The sequence below is a fragment of the Natrix helvetica genome, assembly GCF_964273705.1.
Source record: "Natrix helvetica genome assembly, chromosome: 4".
Classification (NCBI taxonomy): Eukaryota; Metazoa; Chordata; class Lepidosauria; order Squamata; family Natricidae; genus Natrix; species Natrix helvetica.
In genome coordinates, this window is record NC_138550.1 from 116,006,649 (window position 1) to 116,022,945 (window position 16,297).

The 16,297-nt window shown below is 33.8% G+C and overlaps 1 protein-coding gene across 1 annotated transcript in view; it reads left to right on the plus strand.

Annotated features, from left to right (window-relative positions):
* Positions 1-16,297, plus strand: part of PIEZO2 (piezo type mechanosensitive ion channel component 2) — a 218,725-nt gene that overhangs the window by 171,496 nt on the left and 30,932 nt on the right. The window contains exons 33-41 of the mRNA XM_081951908.1: positions 2,056-2,159; positions 4,445-4,543; positions 8,872-8,971; positions 10,119-10,181; positions 10,829-10,995; positions 11,436-11,590; positions 12,926-13,096; positions 13,874-14,269; positions 15,428-15,686. Coding sequence (XP_081808034.1) covers positions 2,056-2,159; positions 4,445-4,543; positions 8,872-8,971; positions 10,119-10,181; positions 10,829-10,995; positions 11,436-11,590; positions 12,926-13,096; positions 13,874-14,269; positions 15,428-15,686 — 1,514 coding nt within the window. The remainder of the gene's footprint in view (positions 1-2,055; positions 2,160-4,444; positions 4,544-8,871; positions 8,972-10,118; positions 10,182-10,828; positions 10,996-11,435; positions 11,591-12,925; positions 13,097-13,873; positions 14,270-15,427; positions 15,687-16,297) is intronic.

A 16,297-nucleotide genomic window follows, 5' to 3' on the forward strand; every position in this document is an offset into this window, starting at 1 on the left:
GCATTAATCGGGTATAGACCCTGCAAAGTGCAGTTGAATTATATAAGGCTTACTAGTGACTTATATAAGACTTACTAATGACTTCTATTAAGTACACTAAGAGATAATAATAAGTTAAATGATTATAGATTATTATAATTTATTTGTCAGTTCACTTACTAATAAGAAATGGGTGAATTATTTTAATATAGTCATAAAAGAACAGAAGTTTAGATAAATGCATTTTGAGGAAAGAAACTGAATTCTAAATTTCAATGATAATTTAGAATCACTGTTCACATAAAATGTCATATATACTCCTATTTTATGGATGGAACGTATTGTTACCAAGGAGATTCATAGTGCCCCCTGAGCGAGAATAGATCTACTCTTCATGCAACCATCACTGTACATATTTTACAACCAATGCGATCTTTTACAAGTAGATTTACATGTTTATCAGCCATATTTATGCAAACAACTACTCATACTTTTAGGAGATACCAACTACATATACATCCTAGATTATATACTGTAATTTACCAACTATATATTGGTATGTGACATCAGAATAAAAGTCTAAAGTTAACTCCGATATGCAGCTAAGTAACGTTAATTATAAAATTTGTAAATAATAAAAGTCAAATAAGAAAGAGATTGGCAGTTTTCTGTGAAATTATATCTATGCTATGGATTAATTTTGTGTACAGCAGTTCATAAATCACGGCGATACGATCAAAACCATAACTGTATACAGCAAGAGCAATAACACTTGGATTTATGTATTGCTCTATAGTGCTTTACAATATTCTCTAAGCAGTTTACAATATCAGCATACTTCCTCCAACACTCTGGGTCCTTATTTTACCGACCTCGGAAGGATGGAAAGCTGTTTCAAACTTGAGCCAGTCAGGATCGAATTCCTGTGGGCAGAGTTAGCCTGCATTCTAACCACTGCACCACTACAGTTCCTTCTATGGTACCCAAGCTCTTCCTTCCTCGTTTTAGATAATTCTCTGACTACATTTTCTTCACTGTTCAATTTTCTAGCTTTTGATTATTCTATATTATTCAGATATATCCCTTATTTGCTTTCCACTTCTTTTTAATCTTCAAGCTAAAGAAAATGTTTCTATAGGGCACAGTTTTATCAATTTTTTTTTGACCTAAGATACATTATTTAATATACGGTTTAGATAAAATATAGGATAAGGTATGATTGAATAATTTATTTTTATGGTTCAGAAAGCTATATAATGAGGGTCAAATATAATCTCAAAAGTCATTCTATCTGTGTTTCTTAATATAATAATAAATATATTAAAATATTTTACTTTACTTGCAAACATTGTCTTAATAGGCAAATGTAATGCTATGACTTTAATTTTATCTCTTGCTTAATATGTAATATGTAATTTATTTTTTTCTTTTTTTTTGATCCATTTGGACTTATTAGCTTATTTAATGTTTCAAAAAATGAGCTTCTGTTCAAGGATATAAGGCCCAGTTCATTCATATTCTCTTACAACTTGAAGATATGGAGGCATCCATTTCACAATTTACAAGCAAAAAGTGTTATATACAAGAACGTATTTATTGTGTTGTTAATATTAAGTTTAAAGACTATAGGAAAAGAGAAGAATGCGTCCAGATGCTAGCAGACTTTTAGCAGTATTACTTTTTTGTAGCTATTGTTTTGGTGGGGGAAGAGAGCACATATTAATTTCATTAAATAATTTCATTTAATTCCTCTGGAATTAGAAAACGCTCAACCTCTCACAAATAAACAATTTTTGGAAGTTATGAATGTTGCAAACTTTCATTAACATATTCCAACTTTTTCCTCAACTTTTCATCTGATTATTCTATAATGTTCCTATTATTGAGGCTTCTTTTTTGTGATGACATCCCGAGAGATCTATGTGCCTTGCTTCCCTTTTCTCCATTTTGTATGTCCTGCCACTGATTCCTATAACCATAGACCTACTTCTCTGAGTCTTTGAGTCATGGCTCAGGATAGCTCTTATGAGAATTGTTTCCTTACGAGAAATAAAAAGAATATTTCATTTTGCTTAGTGGTCAGAAGTGGAGATTATTATTTGTTTGAGTCGGACAGTGAAGAAGAGGAGGAAGAGGAAGGAAAGGAAGAGGAAGAGCCTCCCAAAAGATCTGCTTTCCAGGTACTGTTTTCACTTGCATGATATTCCTGCAAACAAGATTGGCTACCGGATGTGCTCAAAATGGTGGCCACAAATTTGTGATCAAATCTATGCCTATTTTTTTAATGAGCATTGCCAACTTGACTTTTTGTCCATACCTTGCCTACAAAGGCAGTTTGATTGGTCTGAATTGCGATAAAATAATGCTGAAATATATTGATTCTGTTTAACTGATTTTTGTGTACATCATAATTGTCATAGTTCTGCAATACAAGAATGGTATTGGAGATGAATTTCCATTCAATTATACATGTAGCCTGGTTATTTTTAATTTTTTTATGTCCTTAAATATATATATTTTAAATATATCAATAAGAAGTTATTAAAAAAACTTCTCAGTTTCCATTCCTTGATATTGTTTAGATGCCTTTTGCCTTGAGTGAAAAGACTGCAGGTTTGAAGATAAACTTTTGTAAGCATAGATCTTTGAATAAATCTCTAGTTACAAATAAGGCTGACAATATATTGAAAATAAATGTATCTAGCTTAGAGAAAATTAAGCCAATACTGTTTAGATATAACAGACTCCAGCAATCTGATTAATTTATGCATATTCAGATTCAGAACAGATGCCCCTAGACATCAAAAGAGCAAAAATGTCAAGATAGGTGCACAACCAGAGCTGTCATCTAAATGTTTTGAACATACCTAGACACCCATGGATTACCTTATCTGTATGTTCATAAAGTAGGGCAATCTGATATTAGGTGTATTCCATGGCCTAAATTCTTTAAAGAGGCCATAGAGGTAAATTAGCATGGAAAATTATAGCATAGTCTAGGTACATGTGATCCTATCACATCTGCATCCATAATTGTACAGCTGGCTCTCAGTAAGATATAGAAGTTTTTAAAGTTTTTATAGAAGTTTTTATAGAAGTTTTTAAAATGAAGATTGGGATTATTTACTTAGGAGTTTGTGGTAGATTGAGCATGCTAATTTCTATAAACTGTTATATAATTGGATTGAATTCATAGGGCAGATTCACTTTACAGTATATACTTTACATTTTGCCTAATTAAATATTGCAAGTTTTGTTTGATTATTAGTTTGACTTCTTTTTCTAACTTTCCCAATCCAAAGGGACTTTAGACAGCCAACAATAGCACTATGCATGAATTAATCAATTCAGTTAAAACCAATCCATTTTTATTATACCCAAGCCTATGCTGTTATGGTGCTTATAATCAGTATGGGCCAAAGACACTTGTTTATGAGGACACTTGTTTGAGCACTCCACAATAGGGATATCATAGATAGGCCTGAGTTATTGTCCATACCTCATTGGTTTTGAAAGGAAGTAAGAGTCTCAACTTCTGTAGAAGTCCAAACCAATAAGCACATTAAATTCAAATGAGATATTATTCAAAATAACCCACTGAATAAATTAAACATTTTGATTTTGGTCTGGAAGACTGCTGGTAAACAAAACAGAGGCTATAAAAGAGTTGCTATTCTCCATTGTTAGGATTGTCCTTCCAGTAGTCTGGCTGCTGCATTTTGTATCAACTGCACCTCATACAGAGAGTGTTGCATTAGTAGTTAATTTAACTAAAACTGTAATACCAGCTTCTCAAGCTATCCTTTATAGGACACATTAATTTTATTTTATTACGATTGAACATATTTATTAATTTATATGAACTTACATGATAAATACCAATTACAAAAGACGTATTGTTCGTTTGAAACCTGGCAATATTTTCTAGCTTTATCAGAGATGCTAGTTTAAAGTTCATGAGTTGAAAGTAATTTTTGTGTATTATGGATCCAAAAATTATATAAATATCCTGAGTTTATATTGCTTTGTCCTAAACTGTTCTATACTTGTTTTTCATTGTACCCTTCTTATTTATCTTGCAGCAGATGAATTAGTTTTTTTTAAAATCTGAGAAATTATAGAATGGTACAGTATATGTATATGTCTGTCATGAATTTTCTATCCATTTATAAAGATATTAGAGGCAAATACAAGGATGTGTAACTATAGCTGTGGATTACTAAATATTCATTTAGAATGTGCTTTCCTAATTCAGATTACTAATATATGATTGTTACTCGTGTAACTAAATCACTTTTATGCACTGTCCTGTAACTAAATCTAATGCACTGCAAAATTGAATGCTCAGTTAACGTTGTTTTTAACTTAATATCACTCCTACTGCTAATAGAATTCTACAGTGTGTTTCTTAAAATATTAGCTTTTACAATTTCACTAATTTATCTTGCTTTGTCCTTCTTTGTAGAGAGCTATTGCGAAATTTGCTTCAGCCATTTTAGCCTTGCCAAAGTCTATTATTAAACTGCCCAAAACTATTCTTCAGTATTTAATCAGAGCTGCAAAGGTATTTGATATTCTATACCATGTAGAATAAGATCTTGTTCCCATTGTATTCTGCAGAGTATCCCTTTACTGCATTTTTCCTCTTAATATGAGTTTAAGGAGGTTTTGTGACAACCAAGGATTTGACTTAATGTTTTCAGTTAACCAACTTGATGATGAGATCTCGATTTAGCTATAATGATAAATATCAGAAAGAAAATGCAGAGCCAAGTCTTTGGCATAATCCTAGACTTTTTGCCTAAACTGTATTAAACAGATTCCATCAAATTGCATTCATTTGTAGGTACTGGATAAATTTAGTAGAGTGGGATTTTACTCTATGTGATAATATTTGTCAGAAAGATTGCACAAGAATGCAAAGCAGAAGGTAGATTATAGAAAATTTGGGAGTCTGTACTTAAGAACAGCTAACCTAAAGCATCTCTGAATTTGTTATATCAAAAGTTGTTAATATACTGTAGAGCAGGGGCCTTCAAACTTGGTAACTTTAAGACTTGTGGACTTGTGGGTTTCAAGGAAGACAGAACATTGCCAGAAGCTCCCTCCTTTTTTAAAATTATATTTTTTCTATGTACATAAGTCACAAACTCACATCCTATTTTATTTTTATGAAGTTAAATATTTTTTAAAATACATATATTAATACACACCAAAGTGTGTGTTATGCATTAAAACAGAAGTTTTAAATATAGCTAGGGCAGTGGTCGGCAAACCGTGGCTCGCAGGCCACATGCGACTCTTTGGCTCCTTGAGTGTGGCTCTTCCATAAAATACCCTGTGCAGGCGCGCATGTACAGTTCGATTGAAACTTTGTGGCCCATGCGCAGAACTCGGTTTTTGGTCTGGGCGAATCTATTTTGAAGAAGTGGCGTTAGAAGAAGTGGGGGGTGTCGGTCGGTTGGGCAACAGGAGACACAGCGCAGGCGGGCCGCGGGATATGCAGAGTGGGGAGGTGTGTACGATTCATGCACGAGTTGAGTGAGCCAGTCAGTCAGCAGTCTCATTGTGCAGTGGTTAGTGCTAGTCGCATCCGCAAATCGCACACGGGTGACAAAAGTACCTACTCGAAGCATAAAGTTACCTGTATTTTTCCAATCAGCTGCAAATCCTACAGGTATTTTTGTCATCAATTTAAGAATTGTAATTATTTTGTGTTGGTGGCTTTATTATTATAAAATGAAACATTTTTTAAGGTGCCCTGTTTGAAATGGCTACAAAGAAGAAGCAAAGAAAAACGGAAGACGAAAACCTTGAATTTTAAGTTGAATGGACCGAGACTTTTGTGTTTTTTCAAAACTTAAATGGCCTTCCGACCTGTCTTATTTGTCAGGAAAAATTGGCGCATAACAAGAAATCAAATTTGGAGAGACACTTTACAACTAAACACGTGTCATTTAATACTAAATATCCTGTCGGTGATGCAAGGAAGAAAGCAGATGAGGAATTTCAGAAGAGTCAAGAAAAATCAAGTTCTCATTTAATTACTGGATGCAATCTTCCAACAATGTTAATATTGCAAGTTTTGTGGTTAGTCAAGAGGTTGCTAATAGAGGAAAACCATATAAAGATGGCGAATACATAAAAAGTTGTTTTATAAATGCATCTGAAGAGCTATTTTGGGATTTTAAGAACAAAGCAGATATTCTAAAAAAAAATTGAAGAGTTACCATTGTCTGCTAAAACAGTGAAAGATATAACAGTCAAAATGTCTTCGAATATAACCAACCAGCAAGTCGAAGATCTTTAATTGGTTTCAGCTTTATCAATAGCAGTTGATGAGTCTTGTGACATAAATGATACAGCGCAAGTTTCACTTTTTGTACGATTTATTTCATCTACAGGTCCTAAAGAAGAACTTTTAGGATTATTGCCACTCAAAAGTCAAACACGTGGAGAGGATATAGCAAATGCTGTAATTGAGTGCATTGAAAAACATCATATTCCACTTGATAAAATTGTCTCAATTTCAACAGATGGGGCAAAAAGTATGACCGGCATAAGAAATGGGTTTGTTGCTATTTTGAAAGAAAAAAAATTAATTACAAGATACTTACTCACCATTGCATCATTCATTAAGAAGTGCTTTGTGCTCAGACATTTCCAGAAGAAATTTGCAAAGTTATGGAATTGGTGATTAAGATTATCAACTCCATTATAGCTAAAGCTCTTAATCATCGCCAATTTAAAGAATTTTTAGTTGAAATGGAGAGTGAGTATGCAGCTCTTCTGTTGCATAACAAGGTACATTGGTTATCAAGAGGAAACTTTTTGAAACGTTTCGCTTCCTTATTAACAGAAATTAAAGCATTTCTCCTTGAGAAGGGTGTTCACTATCCAGAACTAATGAACAATCAGTGGATCCAAAAAATTTATTTCATGGTAGACGTTACGTCTCATCTAAATCGTAAACTACAAGGGAAAGGAAACACATTTTTTTCGATGTTAGAAGAAGTTATTTCATTTGAAAACAAATGATCTCTTTTTGCTCAAAGTTTTGAAAGAGAAACTTTGATTCACTTTCCAAGCCTGTTGAAACATCACCAAGAAAATAATTCTGATATGACATTTGCTATTTCAAAACATTTTTAAATATGAGGGGAGCCTTTCTCAAAAGGCTTCAGGAATTCAGAAACAGCAAAGCGACGTTAGCCTTTGTTAAAAAACTTCTTAATGCTTCTGTAACAGAATTAATTTTTTCTCCCTTTAATATTGACATTGGCAACTTTGAAGTGCAATTGCTGGATTTAAAAAACAAAGAATTGTGGAGCTTGAAATTTGAAATCTATATCTTTGTGTTGATATAGAAATATTGGAGAAAACCAAATGTGAACTTAGTTTACAGCACAAGTGGCCTGCTTTGAAAAACCTGGAGAAGGAAGATAGGTTGATTTTTAACATCTGGAATAGTATTCCTGACTCATATAATCAACTGAAAAAACTAGCATTTGCTGTTCTTTCCTTATTCGGGTCTACATATTTATGCGTACAATCATTTTCAAGCATGAACCTTATCAAGAGTAAATTGAGAAGTCGTCTTATTGATTGAACCTGGAATCGTGCCTAAAATCAAAAACAACAACATACAAACCTGACTTACCCAAACTTTCCAAGGAAATGCAAGGCCATTATTCACCTTAGTGTTTGTCAGTCATTGTCATGATTTAATTTTATGGATATTGTAAGTTAAATTGTAAGGAATTTAATTTTATCAATAAATAATATCGTTATTAAGTATGATATCAAGTTTTATTCAACTATAGTTTAACTAAGACTTAAAACTTTAAGTAAAGTTTATTAAGTTAATTTTAGGGAACGTTGTGGAGTGAAAGAAGATGTAGTGTCGAGGATTGAGAAAGGTATGTTGAGATGGTTTGGACATATAGCGAGGATGAATGAAAGGAGACAAGTATACAAGACGAGTGTGGATGGGAAAGTTGGAAGGGGTCAACCTCAGTGAACATACCTCAATCAGATTGAGGACGTTTTTAGCAAAGACCAGTTAAAGAGTACCCTAATTAAGTTAATAACAATGTACCTACCTATATAGTTTAAGTTTAAAAAATTTGGCTCTCAAAAGAAATTTCAATCATTGTACTGTTGATATTTGGCTCTGTTGACTAATGAGTTTGCCGACCACTGAGCTAGGGTAACATTAGTGATTTATGTATATAATGATGGCATATTCTATCTAAGCATGCTTATCTTGTCAATAAACAATCTTCTGTTTATTTTCTCATCTGCTTTCCTTTGCATGCATCTATATATTTGTGTTGGCTACAGCTAATAAGTGTCATTAATAATACAGTGTTAGCTAGCAAAAGGTTTTCATTCTGCAGATTCAATTTTTTAAATCTAACAGTTATTACAGAAATACTTTATTAATCATATGAGTTATGGATTGGACAAATAAATATTTAATACCAGGGAATAATAACATGAAAAACGTATTTCTGTTTTGAAAGATTTGGTCAATCATTTAAAAATAATTCCAGATATTGCCTAACTGGATCTGGTTTGTACTTGTATGACATTAAAGTTAAAATTAACTTGAACACTGTAGTCTGTATATAAATTATTGCTTCTTTTTCAGATTTTTGAACATAATTGTTACAGATGCATAAGAATCTATAGTTCTGCTCAAATGTTTTTATTTATCAAAGTCACAAATATTATTTGAAATATTTAGACTTGAATGAATCATTTCCTAAATGATTTATGTTTCCATCATCTCCCAATTCTAAATACATTTTTTCAAATCTATATGCTTTTTGTTATCTGCTTAACATTTACTTACTAGAGAACATGAAAAAATTGATTTTTCCCTTCTAGTTTCTTTATCAAGCCTGGATTACTGATCCTAAAACTGCCCTACGACAAAGGCGCAAAGAGAAGAAAAAGAATAAAAAAAGGCAGAAAGTATCTGATGATGGTATGCTTCAGAAATATTCTCAGCTATCTGTTAACTATACAAGTAGCATTTTCTGCTCTGATTGTAGAAGAGCCATAATTTACATTCAGAAAATCACAAGTAGCTTCCATAGTTTTGCTGCGATTTCTAGTTGGGATTCTCAGGAAATTATGATTTCATGGAGTTTGTCAATCAGGATGTAGTTCTTCAGTTTCCTCACATGGAATCTAGGCAGCCAAAAAATTATTGAAATAAAGCCCAAGGGAATAAAGAAAGGGAACAGAATAAGAAACTTCAAGTTCAGATTGACTGCCAGTCCAAATAATCTTTGTTTGCTAGTTTATCAGTACTCATCATGGCATTATATAGACTAATACCGTTAAATGTCTATGGAGATCTTCAGTATCCAGGTCATGGTTGTCTCAAAGGTGCTTTTTCAAGAGGCAACTGGATTTTTTTTCTCTGAAGATGTTTCACTATTTATCCAAGAAGCTTTTTCAGCTCTGAAAATGGGGAATGGAAGGATTTATATTCTTTGCAGACAGCTGGTCATTTGCATTCTTTTAGTGTGTTATTGAGGCCACTTGGAGGTTTATCTGTGTCCTCAGGGTCATCTAAGAAGTACAAATGGATGTGGAGCCTTCTTGGAACTGCTGAAAAAACTGTGTTGTCATTGAGAAGTTGGAGCTTTGCTTTCTGCACAATGTTTAGGACAATTGGATGAACACCCTTCAAAAGGTGTGGGAATATGAATGGATTATAAATGGACACAGATAAACCTCCAAGTGGCCTCAAGGACTCTCCAAAAAGAATGCAAATGACCAGCTGTCTGCCAGGAATCTAAATCCTTCCCTTCCTCGCCATCCAGTCAGAGCCGAACAGTCTTCCTCCAAGAGAAGCGAAACATCTTCAAAGAAAAACAAGAAAGTCCAATTGCCTCTTGAAAAAGCACCTTTGGGACAACTAAGATGTTAGTTTTGGTTTGTAAAAAAAGGTAGTGTTGGTCAAGCAATCAGTGCAAAGTATTAATTCAGCAGTGGGGCATCATTAAAGAAGCTTCATATTGTGTTCAATAAATATATTTCATTATGTGTTCAATTAAAAAATTAAAAGGCAATTGAAGTCAATAAGTCTAATTTTTCTCACTTCTTTCATTTTGATTTGTCAGTTGAAATAGATATGGAGGGTGCAGAAAGAGATGAACCTGTGAAAAGTAAATCTGATGGCCCTGGTAAGCAAATAATAGCAGCTGATGGTACAGCCTAATTATCTCTAAAATAAAGATAGAATATTGTATATATACTGCAGAATTTACTGATATTTTTATCTTGAAAGTCACTTAAAATTCTAAATGTTATATAATTCAAGCTAACTTCCATATATTAGTCTGAGTCTGACAAGTTGTTCAGAAACCATTTTCAGCTAAAAGGTATTGCAGTCATAATCATTTTTCATACCAGTCACTACTTTTTTAACAGAAAAAATACTGCTAAGAGTGCAAGTAGTACATAGGGTAGAATAGGTTTATTGTCTACAGAATGATTTTAAAGGCCAATGCAAAATTTAAGAAGCATCTGGGAATAAACATTTTCGTATAAGCAGAGCAAAGTTCCCAGCATCATCTAACAATTATACCAATAGATATTAAAATGAAAAAAGTCTAATCCTGAAGTTTTGCTTATCACTAACTCTTGGAGATAGAAATTCCATAGAAAACAGTGTCAACCTGTGCGCATCAAATGAAAAGTATGTTTTCCAGAGTTTGTTGAAACTTACCCTCAGATAATGGTTCTTGGATCTGATTTTGTTATAACATTTGCAACTGTTTACTGTTTTGAGTATCGTTTTGTAAAGCATGTTTTCTTGTTTCTTTCCCAGATAATATTTTTAAAAGAATATATAACATTTTGAAGTTTACCTGGGTTCTTTTTCTGGCAACAATAGACAGTTTTACAGCTTGGCTAAATTCAATTTCAAGAGAGCACATTGATATCTCCACAGTATTAAGAATTGAAAGATGCATGCTGACTAGAGAAATAAAAAAGGTACTACAACATGTTCATTTATTTTTCACGATAGTGAAAAACAGATATGTGATCTCAGGTTTAATTTAATTTACCCGTTAGAGGGCGGTTAGAATCTTATAAATAGTAGCTGCATTATATTCTCTTCTTTTCTGATATGCTAAAATGAATAGTTTTGGTTTTGTGCTTTTTGTGCTGTCATGGAGTGTGGAGGAAAGTCTTAGGAATGACATAGAAAGAAAACAATATTACATCACTCATGAGAGTCTCATATTCATGAGATTGGTGGATTTTTAACTGACTTTACGACTCTTAACTTTGGGCTTATTTCTTTCTCTTTAAAAAAGTTCTTACAAAACAATTGACAAACCAAGGAGAATAAAGTCTTTTTTCTACTGCCCTGATTTGTCTCCTAAATATTAGCCTGCTTAATTTCCTAAATTTTCTATTTTCCTTCTCAGGGAAATGTTCCAACTCGAGAGAGCATCCATATGTATTACCAGAACCATATGATGAAACTTTCTAGGGAATCAGGATTGGATGAAATTTATGAGCCTGGACAGGCTGAGAGGACTGCAAGTTTAGAATCAGGAGCTTCTCGTGACAGTGAATCCAGGTATTCTCTTACAATGAGCACAATAATTCTAAGTATACACAGGATGAACTTCATAAATGCATAAACATCTAGTAATGAACTTAGCTTGTAGTTGATGCTAAAGTAGCATAGAATATTGTACTATCCTATTTAAAAGATGATAGCCAACATATGATTAATTCTTCAAAATTCTTATGTTAAGAGTATATGAAAGCAGCAGTGTTTCTATTTAATGAAGTATTTTTGGTGTAATTTTCAATAAATGTAGCACCAAAAAGTTCACACTTTTAATATACAATATCCTTGTATATTAAAAGAACACAAGACTCCACAAATTATTCTCAAATAGCAGATCCCTAAACACCGTGATCTATAGTAAAACTGATCCCTATATTATATCATATCATATTTCCATATCATTTTTTTGCATATTTTTACAAAATATTATTGCTGCAGAGATTTGTTCCATTTGAGAACTGACTCTGACCCTATGAGTACTTCTCATTTGAAGGAACTTCTGTGTTTGTTATTCTGTGCATAAAACTTCCATTTCATAGGGCTGGAACAGGTGGACAGAACACGTTCATATGACCCCAGGGTCCTACGATCAGATTTTGTGAAAAATTTTCTTAATTCATTTTAGAGAAAAAATAATTTCTTCAAAAACTGTCTCAACTAGTATCATGAAAAATGAATATCTACTATCTATTTTTTAAAAAGCTGCTGCTTACACATTATTTATATCTGGTTTGTTTCATTGTTCTCAGGTATGTTCATTTCTAAGCGGGAGAAAAATAGAATTAAAAGCTCCCAAAATGATTGTGTCTACACTGGGATAAAGACAATTGTATTTTTTTAAAAGATCAATAATTGTAACCTAAAGTAATACAGCACTCTTTTAGATTTAGTATAGGCTATTTAAAATAACTTTAATATATTTGGCTATATCTTTTTAAAAGATCGATTTGTAGTGCCTGCTTAATGTACCTATAAGTATCTCAACTGCAACATTTTTAGCTACTGATGACATTTTACTGATAAGACTAAAAAAGCTAAAAATGATGCATTTTATCAATCTTACTAGAATGCAATGCATGGATTCCATTAGTCTTACACCATAAATAAGCGTACATCCTAATTTCTCCTGGCTTCACATTTTGTTATTACTGATCTTGTGTGGTTATCAGAATAAGAATAGTCTACTTTGGCACCAAAAAGCTTGTTATCTTCCATTAAATCCTTTCTTGTCTATGTCTCCATTGGTATTTTGCTTGGCCATTCTGCACGTTCACTATTGAGCCACATCAGGATGCCATTGGTATATAACATTGTCTTTGTAATTGTTTGCACTGATAGCTGCTGCACGGAAGCAACTACACTGTTGTTGTCCAGGCAATCTACCCTTGATGATTTAGATGGTCCAGACCCTATTCCTAAAACAAGTGAACGTGCACGACCTAGGCTTCGTAAAACATACAGCATGGATATGTCCTCCTCATCTGCTGACAGTGGCAGTATAGTATCAAGGTGCTTAATCCTTGCATGCTTTTCACTCAATTATCCCAACCACTGATATATTTTGGCAATATAAAATGATGTTTGTGTTTTTAAAAGTAAAACTATTGGCATACTCATTGGAAGCAATTCTGTCTTGTTTTGACTGATAGTAATATGTCGTATATGTCATTTTCATACCTTCCCTTTCATCCTTATATTTTTTGCTTTCAGGATTCTCAATTATATGCCTGTTTATAATTTTACTTTTTAGTTAAACTGAGAGCTTGGAATGCTGCATTCAGATGCTGATTTATGATTCTGGTTCTCTTCAGTTAACATTATTGCTCACAAAAACAGTACACAAGACATAAAGGATCTTTTTAAAGCAGAGAAGATAGATCCTTCATTGTATGATCCCAATTCCTTTATGCATTATAAAACATATATCATGAACTTGTTCTTCAGACACAGGTAATATGTAACAATAAATTAGAAAAAAATCTTAAAGTACATTAAAATAAAACATTTCATAGTATACAACATAATCATACAGTCCCAATGGTAGTTATTAATGAATGAACAGAATCATAATAACTTCTAAAATGCTGAAACAAATCAAAACTTTTTGAACATGAAAACATTTGGGGAATGTGAATATTTCCAGAACTGATGTTGTCAAGTCCACACTGAGATAATAGTGAAATCCAATGTAGAATCAACAACTCAATTTTTATTTTTTAAAAAGAGGAATAAACATTATTTGTAAAGTGAGAAATTGACAAAAATATTCTTCCTTATTCATGACAGTGAGGCTACTCAAGTCACTATGCTGTATTCCCGTCAGGGGACAGCAGAAACTATTGAAGAGGTTGAAGGGGAGGACCATGAAGGAGAAGACACGGAAGCTGAACCCATAGAGGAACATGAAATGGAAGATTATTGTATGGATTCGGAAGGAGCTGCATATATTTCTGATTCAGATATGCCATCCTATTCTGGTTTGGATGGTATTGCTGAACCCCCTCCATCATATAGCAAAGCTGTGAGCTTGGAACTTTTCCCCTTAGATAGTTCCCAAGATGGTTCATCTAGCAGAAACCAAATGATAGTGAGCCCAGATGAAAATCAGTCTGAAAAACCAGAAGATTCTATTCTTCCTCCTTTGACACATGAACTGACTGCAAGTGAATTACTACTTAACAAGTAGGTATCTATGATTAAGTATGCAAGTTAGTTACAATGGTGATGAAAGTTCTTTGTGAAAACATTTGACAGTTGGGGATTTTTCCTGTTTATTTAACAAGCTGAATTAATGTGACATTCACCTATCTTTTCAAATGCCCCGATTTAACTGGATTTCCTTAAATGTAATTAATTCATGTAGTACCACCTTTTGTCTTGGCTTAGAAAATAAGCAAGCTGAGGTATAGTTTATAGCTTGATCTGTGAAATTAGTTGCATAGCTCTTGAGCAATAGTCTATTACGTAGAAGCATTGTTATTTTTTAACAAGAGCTGTGGTGGAGCAGTGATTACAACGCAGAATTGCAAGCTAACTTTGCCCACACCCTGAAATTTGATCTTGACCAGCTCAAGGTTGACTCAGCCTTCTACCCTTCTAAGGTTGGTAAAATGGGGACCCAGATTTTTGGGGGCATGCTGACATTGTAAAGCACTATAAATCTAAGTGCTTTTGTTATTACTTACAGATTATTCTCCTGCCGTAAGTAGGGATTGGACTAGAAAACTTCCAAGTTCCCTTCAAAGTCTATTATTCTATGTTCTATATTCTAATTAAAATTATTTACCATATTTTTCAGAATATAAGATCCACCTTTTCCCTCAAAAAAGAGGCTGAAAATCTGGGTGCATCTAATACATGGAATACAGCATTTTTTCCCTCCCAAAACCCCACCTCCTTCACCAAAATGGCCATGGATAGCTTTTAGGAGGCTTTCAGAGAGTTCCTGGGGGCTGGAGAGGGCAGAAATGAGCAAAAGACGGGCCGTTTTTTGCTCAGTTTTGCCCCCCCATCCAGCCCTCAGGAGCACTCTATAAGCCTCCTAAAGGTTATCCATGCCCTTTTTTGGATAAAAAATGGGGCCATTTTTTGCTCCTTTTGCGGAGGGGCCACTCCCCCAGGAGCACTCTACAAGCCTCCTAAAGGCTATTCATGCCCTTTTTTTGAAAAAAAAAACAGAGCCCGTTTTCGAGAGGTTTGCAGAGTGCAAAAACCTTTGTTTTTAAAATTTGCCTCTTCAAAACTTTGTTGCGTCTTATACTCTGGTGCGTCTTATACTCTGAAAAATATAGTATATATAATTATCATATTAAATCATGGGATCTAATTTTATTCCTACAGAATGTTTCATGATGAGGAACTAGATGAATCTGAGAAATTCTACTCTGGTCAACCTCGACATTTGCTTCTTATTTATTCGCTATATAATACACTTGTAGCCCGCTCAGAAATGGTGTGTTATTTTGTGATCATTCTTAATCATATGATCTCTGCCTCCACAATTACCCTTGTGCTTCCTATCCTCATCTTCCTTTGGGCAATGCTATCTGTTCCAAGACCTAGCAAACGTTTTTGGATGACAGCTATAATCTATACCGAGGTATGTCGTTAGTCAAAAGCTGTTGAACAACCCTTTCAATGTTACAAGAACTTTGTCTTCATTTCTGGTTTAGAAAGAGACTGGAGGCCTCGGCTTTCTGGTTTAAACTAACTTCAATTGTTTCATTTAAGCCTGAACAAGCTGTAATGTATTTAAATTGCAATCAATTCATGGCTTTGGATTCTGACTTTTTTAGTAACCAGTAGTGTCACCATTTAGTAACCAGTAGTGTCACCATTACATTCATGGTTAAATGTAATGCAAAGTATGCTTTGGGCAGTGACGTGCAGTCAGGTGAGGCAAGTGAGGCACAGCCTCACCACTCTCATCATGAAAAAAAAAAAGTAAAAGGAAAAAGCTGAGCTAGTTGCTGCCTCACCGTGGATGACTCTGCTTAACCTCACTAGTGCTCTCCCTCCCCAAGTGTAGTGACTTCCTCCCCAGACCCCCATTCATTTCTCTCTCACACACACACAGCTGGATAAAACTATATAAAAATCTAGCCCAGCTTCACTGATTACAAGTTTGAAAAGGCAACGTTGCTCCACCTGCAATCAAACTACACTTGGGGAGGGAGAGCACAAGCGAGCACTGAGGAGACCACAGGAGGA